At 37.4% G+C, this 17,695-nt stretch overlaps 1 protein-coding gene across 2 annotated transcripts in view; it reads right to left on the bottom strand.

The window, feature by feature from the left end:
* Positions 1–17,695, bottom strand: part of HHAT (hedgehog acyltransferase) — a 160,028-nt gene that overhangs the window by 138,353 nt on the left and 3,980 nt on the right. For both annotated transcript variants that reach the window (XM_087717742.1, XM_087717741.1), the window contains exons 2-3: positions 10,262–10,323; positions 1,913–2,026 (exon numbers count right to left, since the gene is read on the bottom strand). In XM_087717742.1, the coding sequence (XP_087573868.1) occupies positions 1,913–2,026; positions 10,262–10,323 (176 nt within the window). The remainder of the gene's footprint in view (positions 1–1,912; positions 2,027–10,261; positions 10,324–17,695) is intronic.

Here is a 17,695-nt window from a genome sequence, read left to right as displayed (position 1 = left end):
TGGACCAGTAAAAACTTTATAGATAGAAGCCATTTTGCTTTTCTCCATGCTTCCTTTGAAAACAAATCCTCTGAACCATAACTACTACAGTCAGTTTTGTATGAGTGAAGTTATTTACTTCGACATTTCTTTAAAAAGATTCCAGATGAAACTGAGGAACTCCATAGATTCTCTCTTTTACACTGATATGAAAGTAATGTCCTTATTAAAACAGATAAAAATATACATAGGCCTTGCTTAATTAAGACAATCAGTAGGAACTAGCATATACTGTTGATTTAAAAATCAACCTAATAGCACTGGCTTCAAATCAACAAACTAAAACAATTACTTTCATTTAAAAATAATTGCACAACTGCTTTCATTGTAATTATAGCAACATTTTATTTGTTACTTGCAATCCTCCCACATGTTGTCCACAAGGTATTTTTAAAATGGGATATTATTCAGATGGACTTACTATATTTAGATTGCTGTCATATACTGTCAATCAGAATACAGCTTAAAAACCATTCATTCAGTGACTATTTGAAGTTACAAAGGTGCTAAACAAATTATACTTATGCCCAGACCTCAAAGTTATGGCTGTAGCAGCACCCTTGAAGTCAGGTGATTAAAATTCACTCTGTATTTACAATGCAAGGTACATTTCAACCATCTGCCTATCTCCCCCATCTCTGCTCTTTTAGCCACCCTGTATTTCTCCACTCAGTTACCCCACCATTCTTGCCACTCTGCCACGCACCCCTGCCACCTGCCCTGTGTTTTGCAAAACCCACGCCTTCTTCTTCCCACTACTGATGAGGTGTGCCTGGCTTCATAAAGGCAGGAGCAGCAGAGGCCAAGGTAGAGCATCGGAAAGGCGGAGGGGCGGAAATGACACCAAGGGGCAGAGTACAAAGTATCAGGGGCAGCTGAGCACAGGGCAGTGGAGGTGTGGGGCAGAGTGCAGAGTGGAGCACAAGGATGGCAGGATAGCAAAACACCAGATGATGGAGGCAGTATGGTGCAGGACTGCAGAGACAGGGGGGGGTGCAAGGAGGCAGGATGGCAGGGGCAATGGAGGGCAGGGTGACAGGAGTGCAGGGCAGACTGCAGAGTGGCAAAGGCAGCAAAGTGAGGGTAATAAGAGCAGAAAGTGAAAGAGAATGTTTTGTTCCTCATCCTAAAAAAAAAATCAGTTCCTATTCTTACCAAGACATCATGCAACTAAAATACAACATTTCTTCTAAGGAACACTGTAATATCACAACTGCTACCTAAGGGGAACTCAGTGCAGTGATGTTCCATATATCACATTTATTTCTTCTGATAGCCAAATAAATAAAACAAATAAAACAGTAATAGGGGAGACAGAAGAAATGAGGGATATCAGTCAAACATTCCTCATATTGTCTTCCTTTTAAAATCTAGCCCTCTCCACATATTTTTATGGGAAAGACTCCAACATGATTCAAGGGCAACAAAGTTGGACTCTTGGGTTCTATGTGTGAAAGGAAAGATTGAAGCAACTCAAATTTGCACTCCTGGATGCTTCTTTATATGATCAGGAGCCTCAACTGTTGGGGCCCCTGTTGCAGTGGAGAATCCAGAAGCATTGCTGATTCCCCCTCAATTGTTGATGAACACAAAGATTGTGTTCATGAGGGGGAACCAATACCATATTCTCAAGAAAGCCTTTCATGTGAGTAACATATAAATGAGAAGAAACACCTGATTCAGTTGTATCCCACCCTCCAACATAATCACCAGTCTGAAGCATCACTGAAGAAGGGAAGATGCAAATACAACCGCAATAACATACTTAAGCATTTATACACTAAATACAGATTATTGTAGTTTTAATGCAGAGTATTATAATTTTAGTAGAAAGCAGATGAGAAAATGTTTAGTAGAAAATAAAATCACGTACCTTTTCCATGTAAATGCTGGATACCAGTGATACCACCAAGTGGCCAAAAAGAAGCCACAGTATATATCCTTTGCCCCATTCCATCCAGAAGCTCCATTCAAAATCAACTGGATCCTAGACATCAAGGGAACCAAACTGCCATTAAACTCTTTTAAAATGTACTTACTTACAAAGAAATTGAACATGTAAGATGTTCAGTACTGAAATTCCTATCATCTCCAAAACGTCACCCAAGCTCACATCATATCTCTATAATATTTCATGCTAGGAACCAGACAAATACAGGACTCTTACACAAATGGATTTATTGCATAGAACACAACAGTAAGACTTAGCAAGGCTGTCGATGAAGACTCTAGGAGCTCTTGAGTGGAGTTTAGGGGATGTCAGTCTTCTTCTGTTTATAAGTGTTTGACACCCACACACCTGAAGCCCTTATAAACAGAAGAATACTAACACTGACATCCCCTAAACTCCCCTGAAAATGTTACTTAGCCTGGTAAGAAAACATTTAGAAATCAGCCCACAAGCTCGGAGGATGAGAACCTTCATCCGATACTCATTAGAGCAGTGTATTTCAATCTTCACAACTTTATGTTCTGTGGATTTCAATTCCCAGAATTCCCCAGTCAGCCATTTGGGGCAACACTGTCTGGGAAATGTTGTGAGTTGAAGCCCACAGATCTTAAAATTGCTAAGGTTGAGAAAGACTGGATTAGAAACTTCTAAATGCAATGTCCTAGCTGCAACAGAAGCTTTTTCAAAGAGACCCCACATCCTTTTGCAATCAGTTGTATGCCCTAGTCAATTGTGCTGCACCCATAGACCGCTAGCTGTTGTGTGTTGTCATGTAAAGCTTAACAAGGGAAAAACCTACCTGCTGCCTTTGTGCTCAGATGTTGACACCTGAACAGATGTTGTGAAAATGCCCCTTTCCAAAAGGTGTCATTCAGCTCTGAACAGAAGCTGCTGCTGAAACCAGCTGTTATACTTATTCTGACTTTCCCAGAAAATCTCCCTTGTCAAACCATTGTGGCTTGTACTTAGAAAGAGATGTTAAGCATGTTTATATATTTAATGTGTAACAACATAATTTATTCATTTAATGGAAAAGGAGAAACAGGGAATTCTCCCACCAAAAAAAGTAAATGGGCCCCTATCAAAATGATGACCACAACTGAAGTCATTTGGCCAGTGAAACTCTCTCCATGAGTAGCCTTTCCCAAATACTGCATCAGAGAGGGAAGCAAAATTATTTTATTGGTCTATGACAAACTGCCATTTGATAGCTGCATTTAGTTACCTATTTTCTTCTTTATGCCTACATTTTATTCAAACTGCAGAAAATTAGGAGATAACATGCAACAGATAAACAAAACTATTGCCTTTTGTCTCCGAATGCTTCCCTTTCAAATTGCAAGGTAATATTCACTTTTGAATCTATTCCTTGGAAACCTGCCAAGAACACCACATCCTTTGCACGATGCTGATCAAAAGGAATTTCCAAATTAGAACAGAAAGCAGACAATCATCATTGTCTGTGTTTATGCTTCCATTATTCCTTGAGGAGTGTGGCACAGATTTCAAATATATGTCCCAAGTACTGCTTTCTTGCTTTAGACTCAAAATATGTTGCCATAAATGTTTATAATGTAACAAACAGCTTTATACTTCTCAACATCTGTAGTCCTGTAATATGAGAAAAGAAACTATTGTGCAACAGCTAATGGCCCTTTCATATTAAATACAAAACTGTGTGTATGGTATAGGATTTTCATATAAGTAGCTGGCTCCTTCTATTTATCAGAGAAAAGCTAAGCTATTATTAAGACCATTAGTTACCATTGGCTGAGCTATCCTAACCCTATCAACTTTCCCCCTCATTATAGATAGTCCTTGTGTAGAGACAGCTTTGTACAGTGACTGTTCACAGTTACAATGGTCACTTTTTAAAATTTATTTCTTTATTTTTCATTATTTTTTATTTACAAATATGCAAAATACATACACACAGAACTTAGATGTACACTACATTTAAACTTCCTGTTCCTTCTAATAGCAGGTTCAAATCGGTACAATTCTCCTTATGTTATTTTCCCTTCTAATATATTTCATTTGACTTTCACCATTTTTAACCCTCTTATTTTACTCATCTATTTGATATATTGGGTGATTATCTCTAATAAGTTTAAACTCTCTTGAGTGCATATATATATATATGTTAATTCTCCTTAACTTCTATTTTTGAGCTTTATTTGCTTCTTTCATTGATCCTTGTTTCTTTCCTCCACCCACCTATACCATTTTTCCCATATCTGATAATATTCTGTTTCTTCCTTTTTCCTGGATTTCTTTTGTTAATTTGTCCATTTCGGCACACTCCATAACAATAACTTTCAACCAATCCTCACATTTACAACACAGGACACAGGTCTATAAAAGAAAGGAAAACTGAAGTATGATGGTAAGCACAGTCACAGTTTCACTTAACACTGACTAAACAATCAGGTTGCTGGTCCAAATTGTGATCACTGAATGAGGAATACTTGTATTGTGCTACTCTGCTTCTAAAAGGGAGGGAACACAAAAACACACAAATGTCAATAACAAGAAACATGCTGAGCCTTGGAAATGCACAGGCATTTGAGAAATCAACATTCCATGGGAAACACAGGAGCGTAAGGAAAGGAAACAGCAAGGGAGTGGTTCCAAAAACTCAACTGGAACAGAGAAGAAAGCCTGAAAAATAGACTCAGGGGAAAAGTATACATAGATGTGAGCTGCAGAAATATAGAATCAAGTTTCTACGTGGGTTTGAAAAAACTAGACTTGGGGCCCATTTGAAGCCACACCATTTTGACATTATCCAACAACTGAACATGTTTCATAACAAGCAAGATAGAAATAAGTAGACTGAAATGGATGATGGACAAATACCTTAAATGACTTTACAGTCTGTTTAATGGGTTTATGGTGATTGTAGCCATTTAGGGATTGCCTTGCCACTCAGAAGGCCCTAGATGAAGTGGACACACTTTCCATTGGGTTTCATTCTGGAATATGGAACTGAAAAATGCACTTGTGGACAATTTCTGAAGGGAGCTGGACAGGGATAGTACATACATCCATGCTCTCTTTGGTTTCTCAGCAGCCTTCAATGCCATTGACTGTTAGGTTGCGCTGATGCCTCCAAGAATTAAGAGCTGGAGACACAATGTTATACTAGCTATTTTCCTTTGTCCTGGGTGGACTCCAAGCTGTAATGAGGAAGGAGGAAAGTTTTGCCAGGTTCCCTCCAGGTTTGACTCTTTCCCCATTCCTATTCAACATCTATATGAAGCTGCTAAGCCAGGTCATTTCAATGGCATTGGGTGAATGCCATTAAAATACAGTATTATTATGCTGATGATATTCAGTTGTATCTCTGCCTCTGGCTGGCCAAGCGATGCTGTAGAGGTTGTCTCTCAGTACCTGAAAGCTGCAGATATCTCAATGGAAAACAGGCTTCAGCTCAACCCTAGCAAGAGAGAGCGGCTTTGGATATTATGGCCACCTGGATCTGGTAAGTTTCAGTCATTTGTTCTTCTTTTCTACTCCAGACAAAATTAGTATGTAACTTGGGGGTTCTTCTTGATTCCTATTCAAAGAGCAAGTCCCAGCCATTCTAGGAGAGCCTTTGAAGAGCTTCATGTGATGCACAAAGTGCACCATTATTCCTGGATCAAGAGGCAGTGCTTTGGTAACGACCAAAGGTGGATTGCTGAAATCTGTTCTACATCAAGGGTCCCCAACCCCCTAGCCTGAGGACCATGGACTGGGCCACGGCATGCTAGAAACCAGGCTAGAAACAAACAAGCGAAGCCCCATCTGTGGTATGCAGGCAGTATGCGAAACCATGCCGCTTCAGGTCCACGGGAAAACCTCTCGTCACAGAACCAGTCCCTAACGCCCAACAGGCTGGGGGCTACTGCTCTACATAGAGCATCCAAGAAGCTTCTATCAGTTCAGAATGCAGCAGCCTGGGTAATTATAGATGTCATTTGTCATATCATGTTATACCTTTGCTCCACAAACTTCAGTGACTCCCAATTTTCTATCAGTGCAGTTCAAAGCAGACCACATTACTCCTATTGTCCCATTTGGTCAGGCAAGGGGAGCCTGTTCCAGATCCCATCAATCAGAGACTGTTTATCTATCGAGACTCAGAAAGCGTGCCTTTTCCATAGCTGTGCCTGCCTTCTGGAACATGATATGGCCCAAGGTAGGGATGGCCCTGATTCTGTTCATTTTTCAGAAAGCCTTAAAGATTTGGCTGTTTCCACATACATAGGGGACAAAAGAACAACAGAGCCATGTTGCTAGGGTTTGGTGTTTTCAGGAACCAATTTGTGCTTAATTGGCTGGGAAATGTACTGTAGTGTGTGTGTGTGTGTGTGTGTGTGTGTGTGTGTGTGAGTCACTTAGGTCAGATGAGTGTTATAGACACTCATCTGTGGATTGATCGGTCAGCTGTTTCGTATCACCCTGTGTGGCTGATACGAAACAGCTGACCAATCTACATACATCAACTCCATCTACCAATCAGGATGCAACTACACAGTCAATCAATCCACTTACAGCAACAAATCCAGCACTCCGCACACCCCCACCAAGATTTTATTTATTATATATTTATATTTATATTTATATTTATATTTATATTTATATTTATATTTATATTTATATTTATATTTATATTTATATTTATATTTATATTATTTATATTTATATTTATATGTATATTTATATGTATATTTATATGTATATGTATATTTATATTTATATTTATATTTATATTTATATTTATATTTATATTTATATTATTTATATTTATATTATTTATATTTATATTTATATTTATATTTATATTTATATTTATATTTATATTTATATTTATATTTATATTTATATTTATATTTATATTTATATTTATATTTATATTTATATTTATATTATTTATATTATTTATATTTATATTTATATTTGTATGTATGTATGTATGTATGTATATATGTGTGTGTGTGTGTGTCTGTGTGTGTGTGTGTGTGTCTGTGTGTGTTGTATTTGTGCTATATATAGAGAGAGAGATTTACGACCCCCAGTATGCCCAAATATGGGAGGAAGATCACTACTTCCATTCTCTGTCCTTCGGCTTGTCACAAGAGACCACCCAGACAGAAACCCAATATTTTTACTGTTGCCTTTTTGTTACATTTGTTGTATTTGTGCTGATAAATAAATAAAGGGAGACTAGGCAGATCTGTTAACCATTGAGCCACAGTTCGACTCCTTATCAGCCAAGCCAGGGTGAAAGGTATCTATTTAGATTTACAACCCCCGGTATGCCCAAATATGGGAGGAAGATCACTACACAGATCTGCCTAAGATGCAATACAGCACAGGTTCGATTCCCAGTAAGGGTATGGCTAGCTGATGAGAGCTAAATAGCTTGAAATAGATCTATACTAGTCTCCCTTTATTTATTTATCAGCACAAATACAACAAATATATATATATATATATATATATATATATATATATATATATATATATATATATATATATATATATATATATATATATATATATATATATATATATATATATATATATATATATATATATATATATATATATATATATATATATCCATCCTAGTCGTTCCCGACTCTTGGTGGGCGGTGCTCATCTTCATTTCAAAGCTGCAGAGCCAGTGCTGTCTGAAGACGTCTCCATGGTCATGTGGCCAGCATGACTAAACACTGAAAGCGCACAGAACACTATTACCTTCCCGCTAAAGGTGGTTCCTATTTTTCTACTTTAATTTTTTACATACTTTCAAATTGCTAGGTTGGCAGAAGCTGGGACACGTAGCAGGAGCTCTCTACGTTACGCAATGCTAGGGATTCAAACCGCCGAACTGCTGACCTTTCTGATTGACAAGCTCAGCATCTTAGCCACTGAGCCACCGCATCTCTTAGAGCCATGTAAATTGACACAAATAAGCTTCTTAAAATGTAACATACCAACAGCACAGGACTATTAAGGTTGTGAAAGAGTAACTAAATACATCTCTAAGAAATACAAACTCTCATGGCTGCCATCCAAAAATTGCCATATTTTCTTTATATTAAAACCTTAGAATTATACTTCATCCCCAAAATGCACACACACACAGGCGCGCACACACACACACACACTCAGGGGTGATTTTTAAAAAGTATGGTGGACAATTAGTTTTTAGAAAGATATAGGATTGCACAGGAAAGAATTGTAGAATTACATCCCTCTACTGAGTAGAAGTTATTTCTTTGACTTAGGTAACTTCATTAAGGGAAGGGCTATGAATTGATACCCCAAAAGCTGCTAGCTTTTTAAATCGTACATTCTCAGTAGCTGTATGATGCAAGAGCACTAATTACATTCAACAAAGTATGGCTATGTTAATATGTTAATAGGCATACTTTAATAGGTCACTTTTCAGCCAAAACTGTCTTCTAAGGTGAATGTCACTAAGTATTCAACATGAAACTAATTTATAAAAGTGAAACTTAGCTCAACTCAGCACAACCAAAATTACTGAAGGTGCTGACTGGAAGAAAATTTGGCTGATACTATTTTTTGCAGAAAGAATTAAAGAGAGGTTGGATCTGATTCATATCTGCATCTAACCCAACAATGCCTCAAATATTCCAAATACCCTTGTATCTCTAAAACATAGTCATATGTGTTTAAAAAAAAACTATATCTGAAAACATACCCAAACATGGGCATGTTTTCAGATATAAGGCGACACATTAGAAAAGAAATTAAACCTGAGACTTTTTAGCAAAATATTCAATATTTTGTGGTACGCCCAAGGAAAAAAAAATTGTAGTTATTGTTTCCAAACAATTTTAGCCTATAATATTAAGCATTAGAGTGTACTGAAATGTGAGTGCGACAGCAGTTATTGCAATTATTTGCACACTGAAGCTTTAATACCCACAGAGGGAGTCAAAGCAAGCTGCAAATAAGTATAAATGTTGCATACATGTATAAAGGTGCAGGGCTTCAACTGTGATGCTGTAACTACAGGTAGGCCTGGACTTACAACAGTTCATTTAATGACCATTTGAAGTTACAATAGCACTGAAAAAAGTGACTTATGACCATTTTTCACACTTATGATTGTTGCGGCATCCCCATGGTCACATGATCGATGATCCAATTGTCAAGCATTTGTGTGCTTGACAATTGGATCATATTTATGATGGTTGCAGTGTCCCAGGGTCACATGATCCCCTTTTGCGACCTTCTGACAAGCAAAGTCAATGGGGAAGCCAGATTCACTTCCGTTACTAATTTAAAACTGCAGTGATTCAATTAACAAATGGGGCAAGAAAAGTCATAAAATGGGGCAAAACACATTTAACAAATGTCTCAACTTAGGGATATGAATTCTGGGCTCAATTGTGGTTGTAGGTTGTGGACTAATTGTACAGTGTTGACTTGTTTAACCCACCCTGCAGAGAGAACAGAGCTGAAGGCTATATAGCAGGGATGTCAAATTTCATTGTGGGCTGCATCAGGGTTGTGTTTGACATTGGGGCAAATGGGGGGGGTGCATTGCCAGGGTGAGCATGGCCAGCTCAACGTCACTCGTGTCGGGGATGCCTGTGATGGCCCAAGCGCTCTACCAGCGAAAACAGAGCTTGGGAGGGCCACGCGCAATGCCTCCCAAGCTCCCCTCCCAAGCTCCATTTTCACTGGCAGAGGCACCGCGGACCGGTCCTTTTTGACATTTTTTTTTGACATTTTATTAAGATTTATAGGCCGCCCTTCTCCCTGAGGGGACTCAGGGCGGCTTACAATCACAGGAAAGGGGGGTGCAATACCAAAAAACAGTGAGTGAGCAAAATAAAATAATAAGACACAACTTGCATTCAACAGTCAACACTCGGGTGGGTAAATTAAGAACCTATCCCCAGGCCTGCTGTTTCCAGGGCAGCCCCATGGGCCGAATCTGGCCCACGGGCCTTGAGTTTGACATCTCTGCTATACAGCAAACAATATGCAAATTTTAACATAGTGCTAATTCTATTTTTCTTTTAAGTACTACAGGCCATGTTAATTAACAAGTCATAGTATGACAATTTGACAAGCTATTTTGCACTGGGTGGACAGAGGTTTTACCATAATTTGTATCAAAATGCTCTACCTTCATGTTGAATGTAATTTAACACATTAGGCCTCAAAGCTCAGCACTGCTTACTATCATTGAATCTCAATCACATTTCAATGCATTTTAATTAATCTCATTGACCTTACCTTCCTCAACCCCAGGGTATTTTTCTCCAGTTCAAATTTTCTATCAAGTTCTTCTTCGTATTCTGCACAAATAAGAAAATTTTAGTTCAACAGCAATAGCACAATATTATCAGCTCTCTTACAAAGAGAAGACATAAGAAAAACTAAATTCAAAGTATTATTATTAGGATGAAACCCTACTAAGTCCTGTGAATCTCTTTTCTAAGGGAAGTAAGAGTTACTACAGAATAGGCTAATATATTAGGAATTATCAATAATATACGACTCTCACAACCTGTCCAATTTGATTCCTTTCAATAAGTAAATAATAAAATAAAACATGCAAAGTTTCCAATTTGTAAAGAAGGATAAATCTGAATAAAGGCAACTTTTTCTATGTTTGGAACCCACTTACTAAAACTTCACCTTCTGTAGACCTCCTGATGCAAGCAAGTTCTCTACTCAAAATGCTCTTAAAAATCTGCAAATAGCAGCAACAATATAATACGAATGAGGCTTTTTTTAAAAATGACACCAGAACTGTTCTAAGAACAGAGGATATCAGTTGCATGTGGACTCAATACTAATACTATTAAGCAAAAAAATAGTTAAAAAGAGAAGAGAAGAATCTGCAATATAGTATCTTTTTTTTCCTAGCCATAGCAATAGCCTTTAGACTTATTATATATGACCTCAAAGTGGTTTACAGCACTCTCTGGGCAGTTTACAAATGTAGATGCAGAGATGGTGTTCAGCAGGTTCTGACCAGTTCTGGAGAATTGGTAGCAGAAATTTTGAGTAGTTCAGAGAACCAGTAAACACCACCTCTGATTGGCCCTGCCCCCATCTATTCTCTGCCTCCCAAGTCCCAGCTGATGGGGAGGGAATGGGGATTTTGCAGTAACCTTCCCCTGGAGTGGGGAGGGAATGGAGGTTTTACAGTATCCTTTTCTTGCCACACCCACCAAGCTTTGCCCACAGAACTGGTAGTAAAAAAAATTTGAATTCCACCACTGTGTAGAAGCATTATTCACCTATTGTCTCCTACAATCTGGGTCCCTGGAAGAATAGGCGGCTGAGTCAACCTTGAGCCCTATCAGGATCAAACGGCAGGCTATGGGCAGAGGGTTCAGTATAGGCAGTAATTGTCTGAAATACAAGTATTCCTCGACTCACCTATATATGTTAAGTGGATTTTTCCCATTTTATGACCATTCTTGCCACAGTTGTTAAGTGAATCACTGCAGTTGTTAAGTTAGTAACACAGTTGTTAAGTGAATTCAGCTTCCCCATTCACTTTGCTTATAAGAAGATCGCAAAAGTTGATTGCAGGAGCCTAGGACACTGGAGCTGTCATAAATATGAGTCAGTTGCCAAGCATCCAAATTTTGATCACCTGACTATGGGGATGATGAAATGGTCGTAAATGTGAAAAATGGTCATAAGTCAGTTTTTTCAGTGCCATTGTAACTTTGAATGGGCTCTAAATGAACTGTTGTAAGTCAAGGACTACCTGTACTGTACACTTAACTACTGTGCTAACATGGCTACTTATTACATTTCATTTTATTTATTTATTAGCTAGAGCAAATCAGTTAATAATTGCTTAATTAATCAATGGTTCCAATAAATGGATATGTGCATTTATGTTGCCTTACTTACCACTCAATACCAACAAAGACAGCTAGAAAAAAAGAATTAATGCTTTGCAAATATTTCTCATGCCTAATGTTTTGGATATCAAATAGATTCTCTCCAACAATCATTCCTTAACAAAATTCAATTTCCATTTTTAAGTCTGGCAAGAGAGAATGCCTCCAAAGTTCAAACTATTAACTGAGCACAGCTTAGAAGGGAAGCAGCTTTCAAGATGAAGAGCTGAACTTTTGATTTATCACCTTTGGTTTTCGGAGGAGATTCTTAATATCTAGCTGAAGAAATTCATCTCTTCAAGAAATGAGTTTTTCCTCTTATTTTTTTGATGCCCAAAATAAACATCATCTTCTCTGAGAATATTTTCCCTTTCCTTTTTTTTTTCTTAGCCTAGTTATCCAGCAGAGGAAAGCGCTGAAAATCAAGCTCATATCATCAATCACTAGGAATCAGTATCTATAATTAAATGTCTATTTGTCTGACTTTAATTGTTAATTGTAAATTTCTTTGGTAGCCATTCCTAACTGAAAATTGCAGCAGGGTATTAAATGAACTAAATCAGGAAAATGAGTGGGATAGGATAGAAGCACATAAAGCCAGAAAGTGTATCAGTTTCTTACAAAAAAAAAAAACTTTTGTGCATCTCTTCCCCAGTCAACAAACATAATTCATATTAACTTAAGTATTTTAACTCGAATATTTATACATGTCACCATCATTATATCTCCATTTTCATTTGACTATAATTGTTTAAACGTCCTTCATCATAAAATATACCAAAGCTTAATACATAACCACATATTGGCCTTTCAATTACTATTTCTAAAATCCTCCACTAACACTAAATCCTTATGTCCTGTTCTAGTTAAACATCCATAATATTTAATAACCAAGTTTTCTAAACCTCCTTTCCTCCTTTTCAAATCACTGTTTAAAGTTTACATCCAGCTTCCTTATGTTATACCCATATCTATATATGAATTGTTATTCTTATCCCTCCTTTATTTGATTATATCCTGTATCATAACATTTTCCCCTAATAATCAAAACGTTAATTGTATCTAACTTATTATTATTATTATTACACAATTGTATCACAGCGGCCAGTTGTTTCGCCGGATTTGGCATTGGTTACTAGTCGGGCCCCACCCAGGGGCCTAGGACGTCGTAACGTATTTTCGTAATATACGTGCAGATCCAAGCAGTGCGGCTTTTTGCATTTGACTGATGGTGATTTTGTCAATTTTTAACTGTTTTAAATGTAATTCCAGTGCTTTTGGAATAGCACCCAGAGTGCCAATTACCACTAGAATTACCACTGCTGGTTTGTGCCATAGTCGTTGAATTTCGATTTTTAAGTCCTGGTATCTTGCGATTTTTTCATGTTCCTTCTCAGCGACCCTGCTATCACCTGGTATTGCGATGTCTATGATTGTGACCTTATTTTTCTCAACCAGTGTGATGTCTGGTGTATTATGTGCCAGTATTTTGTCGGTTTGTATACGGAAATCCCACAAGATCTTGACCATCTGATTTTCGGTGACTTTTTCAGGCTGATGTTCCCACCAGTTTTTTGCTGTTTTGATATTATAATTTTTGCACAAATTCCAATGGATCATTTGTGCTACTGAATTGTGCCGCAATTTATAATCAGTCTGCGCGATTTTTTTACAGCAGCTGAGTATGTGATCAACAGTTTCATCAGCTTCTTTGCAAAGTCTGCATTTGGCATCATCAGAGGATTTTTCTATTTTGGCCTTAATGGCATTTGTGCGGATAGCTTGTTCTTGCGCAGCCAGGATTAGTGACTCTGTTTCTTTCTTTAATGTACCTGTTTTTAACCATAACCAAGTTTGTTCACTGTCCACTTTATCTTTTATTTTTTCCAGAAATTGGCCATGCAGTGCTTTGTTCTGCCAACTCTCCATTCTTGATTTTATCACATCTTTTCTGTATTCTTGTTTCGTCTGTTGGGCCTTCAGTAGATTTTTGTTCTTTACTTCGATTAATAGATGTTCTTGATTTTCTTTTAAATAATCAGCCAGTCCATGTTTTTCTTCTTCAACTGTTTGCTTCACTTGTAATAATCCTCTGCCACCTGATTTTCGGGGCAGATATAGTCTATCAGTATCACCACGTGGATGTAAACTGTAGTGCATTGTCATTAGTTTCCTGGTTTTTCGGTCCAAAAGGTCCAAATCAGCTTGTGTCCAGTTAACTATACCAGCTGTGTATCTTATAACTGGTATTGCCCAGGTATTTATGGCCTTGATTGTATTTCCACCATTCAATTTAGATTTTAAAATTTTCCTAACTCTGTTGGTGTACTCTCGCCTGACAATAGTTTTTACTTCTCCATGCTTGATGTTATCCAACTGCAGAATGCCTAAGTATTTGTAGGCTTCATTTTCTTTGCATTTAATTAATTGGCCATTGGGCATTTCAATTCCCTCACATGCAGTGATTTTGCCCCTTTTTATGGATACAGTGGCGCATTTTTCATGCCAAACTGCATTGAAATATCGGTGCTGAATACTCGGACTGTGTTTGTCAATGATTGGATTTCTATTTCTGACTTTCCATAGAGTTTCAAATCATCCATATATAGTAGATGTGAAATTTTTTCAGCTTCTTTGGCTGTTTGGTAGCCTAATTTCATTTTTTTTAAGATTACTGATAGTGGGATCATTGCGATGATGAAGAGAAGAGGTGAAAGTGAATCACCCTGGAAAATTCCTCGCTTGATATTAACCATTCCGTAGATCTCATTCCCTACTGCCAACTCAGTTCTCCATTGTTTCATCGCCTTTTCAGTAAAGGATGTAATATTTTTGCTAATGCCAGTTGTTTCTAAGCATTTTATGATCCAACTATGTGGCAGTGAGTCAAATGCCTTTTTGTAATCAATCCAGGCCATATTCAAGTTTGTTTTTCTGTTCTTACAATTTTCTAATATCATTTTATCAATTAGAAGCTGATCTTTTGTGCCCCTGCTCCTTCTTTTGTTGCCTTTTTGCTCTACTGGCAAGATGTTGTTTGTTTCCAAATAATCCATCATGTTATCTGCAATAATGCCTGTGAGTAATTTGAAGGTTGTTGGCAAGCATGTTATTGGTCTGTAGTTTTCAGGTGTTGTTCCTTTAGTTGGATCTTTCTGAATCAAGTATGTTTTTCCAGTTGTCAACCATTCATCAATTTGGCCCTTTTGTAAAATTTCATTCAGTTGCCTGGCCAATATTGCATGTAAACTGGTCAGATATTTGAGCCAGAAACCATGTAATTGGTCCTTTCCAGGTGATGTCCAATTCTTTACCTTTTTAACTCGATTTTTGACCATCTCAGTTGTTATTTCCAATACTTGCATTTGTTTGTTGCCAATGCTTTTCTCAAAGTCATGTATCCACTTTGCTTCCTTGTTGTAGTCCTTTGCATTTTCCCACAATTCTTTCCAGAATTCAACTGTGGCCTGTTTTTCTGGTTTTTCACTTTTGGTGTCACCATTTACATTAAGACTTTGATAAAAACGCCGTTGGTCTGATCGAAATTGCTGATTTTGTTTATATTGGATGATTCGTGCCTCATATCTTTCAATTTTTCTAGCTGTTGCTGTTATCTGCTGTTTTACAATCTCTACAGCTTCATTGATGTTTCTTGTATCCAATCTATATCTCCTGATTAGCCGATCTATGATTTTGTTGTTTTTAAGCCGTTGCTCATGCATGTTCTTTAAGTTACTAGCATCTGCCCTTAATTTTTTGATTTTTTGTTCTAAACGGATTTTCCACTTTGGCTTTGATGCTTTTTCTGTTGTGTGACTAGGTACTTTAATTTTAATGCCTAGTTCATTAGTGACTATTACAGCTGCGCTGTACATTAACTGGTTTGTTTCCAAGATGGATCCCGGTTCAATTGTTGAAAACACTGCATTAACCATTTTCATGATAGGGGCCAAAATTTTCTTAGGCACAGTTTTTAGTGATGGTAAACGTTGCCTTTCCTCATTAAGCAGAAAATGCTCCATGATCTTATCCTTCAATTCTTTTTGTTTTTGAGTTAGTTCATCAGTTGGTTCAGTGATAACTGGTTCTAGTGGTGGTGATGTTATTTCCTCCCCGAGAGCTTCTTCTGGGAGTTCTACTATAGTGTCTTTAGTTGTGTCTTGAATATCAGTTGTTTCCACTTGTGATATTGTTTTTGGGGTTTTGCAATTTGCCTGAATTTCCTCATGTTCAACTTCACTAAACACTTTATTCCGTATAATAAATCGCCTTTGATCTGCTAGTCATTGTTCACTAACATTTGAATCTGGATATTGTTGTTTCCATAATTCATACATTCGCTTTAAATATCCTCTTTTTTCTGGCTCTGAGTTGTAGTAACAGGCCATTATGGCACGGTTTTCATCTGCACTATATTTTTGTCGTTTTGTTGGCTGGTCCACTTGTAGCCCACTTGTCGACGGATGTCCAGGGACCCCAACATCCGCCGCGGCCCTTGTTAACCCGCGCGACGACCGATGCGGTATGGAATTCTTATTCGTTTTTTTCACCATATTGTATGGGTTGGCGGGGGTTTTTTTACGGGACCAGATGCCAACCTGATCCCAACCTTCCTCCTTTCTCATCCGGGCTTGGGACCGGCAACGGCGGAGTTGTTGTTGTTGTTGTTGTTGTTGTTGTTGTTGTTGTTATTATTATTATTATTATTATTATACAATTGTATCACAGCGGCCAGTTGTTTCACCGGATTTGGCATTGGTTACTAGTCGGGCTCCACCCAGGGGCCTAGGATGTCGTAACGTATTTTCGTAATATGCGTGCAGATCCAAGCAGTGCGGCTTTTTGCATTTGACTGATGGTGATTTTGTCAATTTTTAACTGTTTTAAATGTAATTCCAGTGCTTTTGGAATAGCACCCAGTGTGCCAATTACCACTGGAATTACCACTGCTGGTTTGTGCCATAGTCGTTGAATTTTGATTTTTAAGTCCTGGTATTTTGCGATTTTTTCATGTTCCTTCTCGGCGACCCTGCTATCACCTGGTATTGCAATATCTATGATTGTAACCTTGTTTTTCTCAACCAGTGTGATGTCTGGTGTATTATGCACCAGTATTTTGTCTGTTTGTATACGGAAATCCCACAAGATCTTGACCATCTGATTTTCGGTGATGATGATGATTATTATTATTATTAATGTATAATCCAAAGGGATTGCTAATCTTCCTTACATGGGTACCATTCAAAACTCATATCCAATTATACTCATCATAACACTACACATTGTATACATTAGTAACATTATCAGTTATTTATTTATGCTATATCTATTATCAATACATTTCACTAAGTTTAACTAGTTTTAAATTATATTCTTCCATCTATCAACCTGTATCTTTCCAATAACAAAACAATCTCATATCTTCTGCCATTTCTGGTGCCAATCCTCTAATCATCTTCTTGATCAGCTTTGTATGGACTTCTCTTAGCAACTCCTTGCTTGTAAGATCTCTCATATACTCTTGATGCCTTCTTTCTGTTTCCTTATTCAGATTGTCTTTGATTGTCAGCAGTGTTATCAATACTTTTGCTAATAGAATTTCTTTCTTTAAGTCCATAGATTAATTTTTTTCTTCTTCTATATCTTGCCCTCTGGAATAGATTTCCTCTCCATTTACTTCCTCTTTAAGTATTCCATTCTTTCCATTTTCAGGAACAAACCAATTACCATAAATATCAGCAAGTTTAATCTCTTTATATTCATTTTCCACTTTGTTTTTTTGAGTTTCAATCACTCCATTTTG

This window comes from Thamnophis sirtalis, unplaced genomic scaffold (genome assembly GCF_051295495.1).
Source record: "Thamnophis sirtalis isolate CommonGarterSnake01/CBP01778 unplaced genomic scaffold, rThaSir2_p1.2 scaffold_6, whole genome shotgun sequence".
Lineage (NCBI taxonomy): Eukaryota > Metazoa > Chordata > Lepidosauria > Squamata > Natricidae > Thamnophis > Thamnophis sirtalis.
Note: the sequence above shows the minus strand (reverse complement) of the source record. Positions and strands in the feature narration are given on the sequence as shown.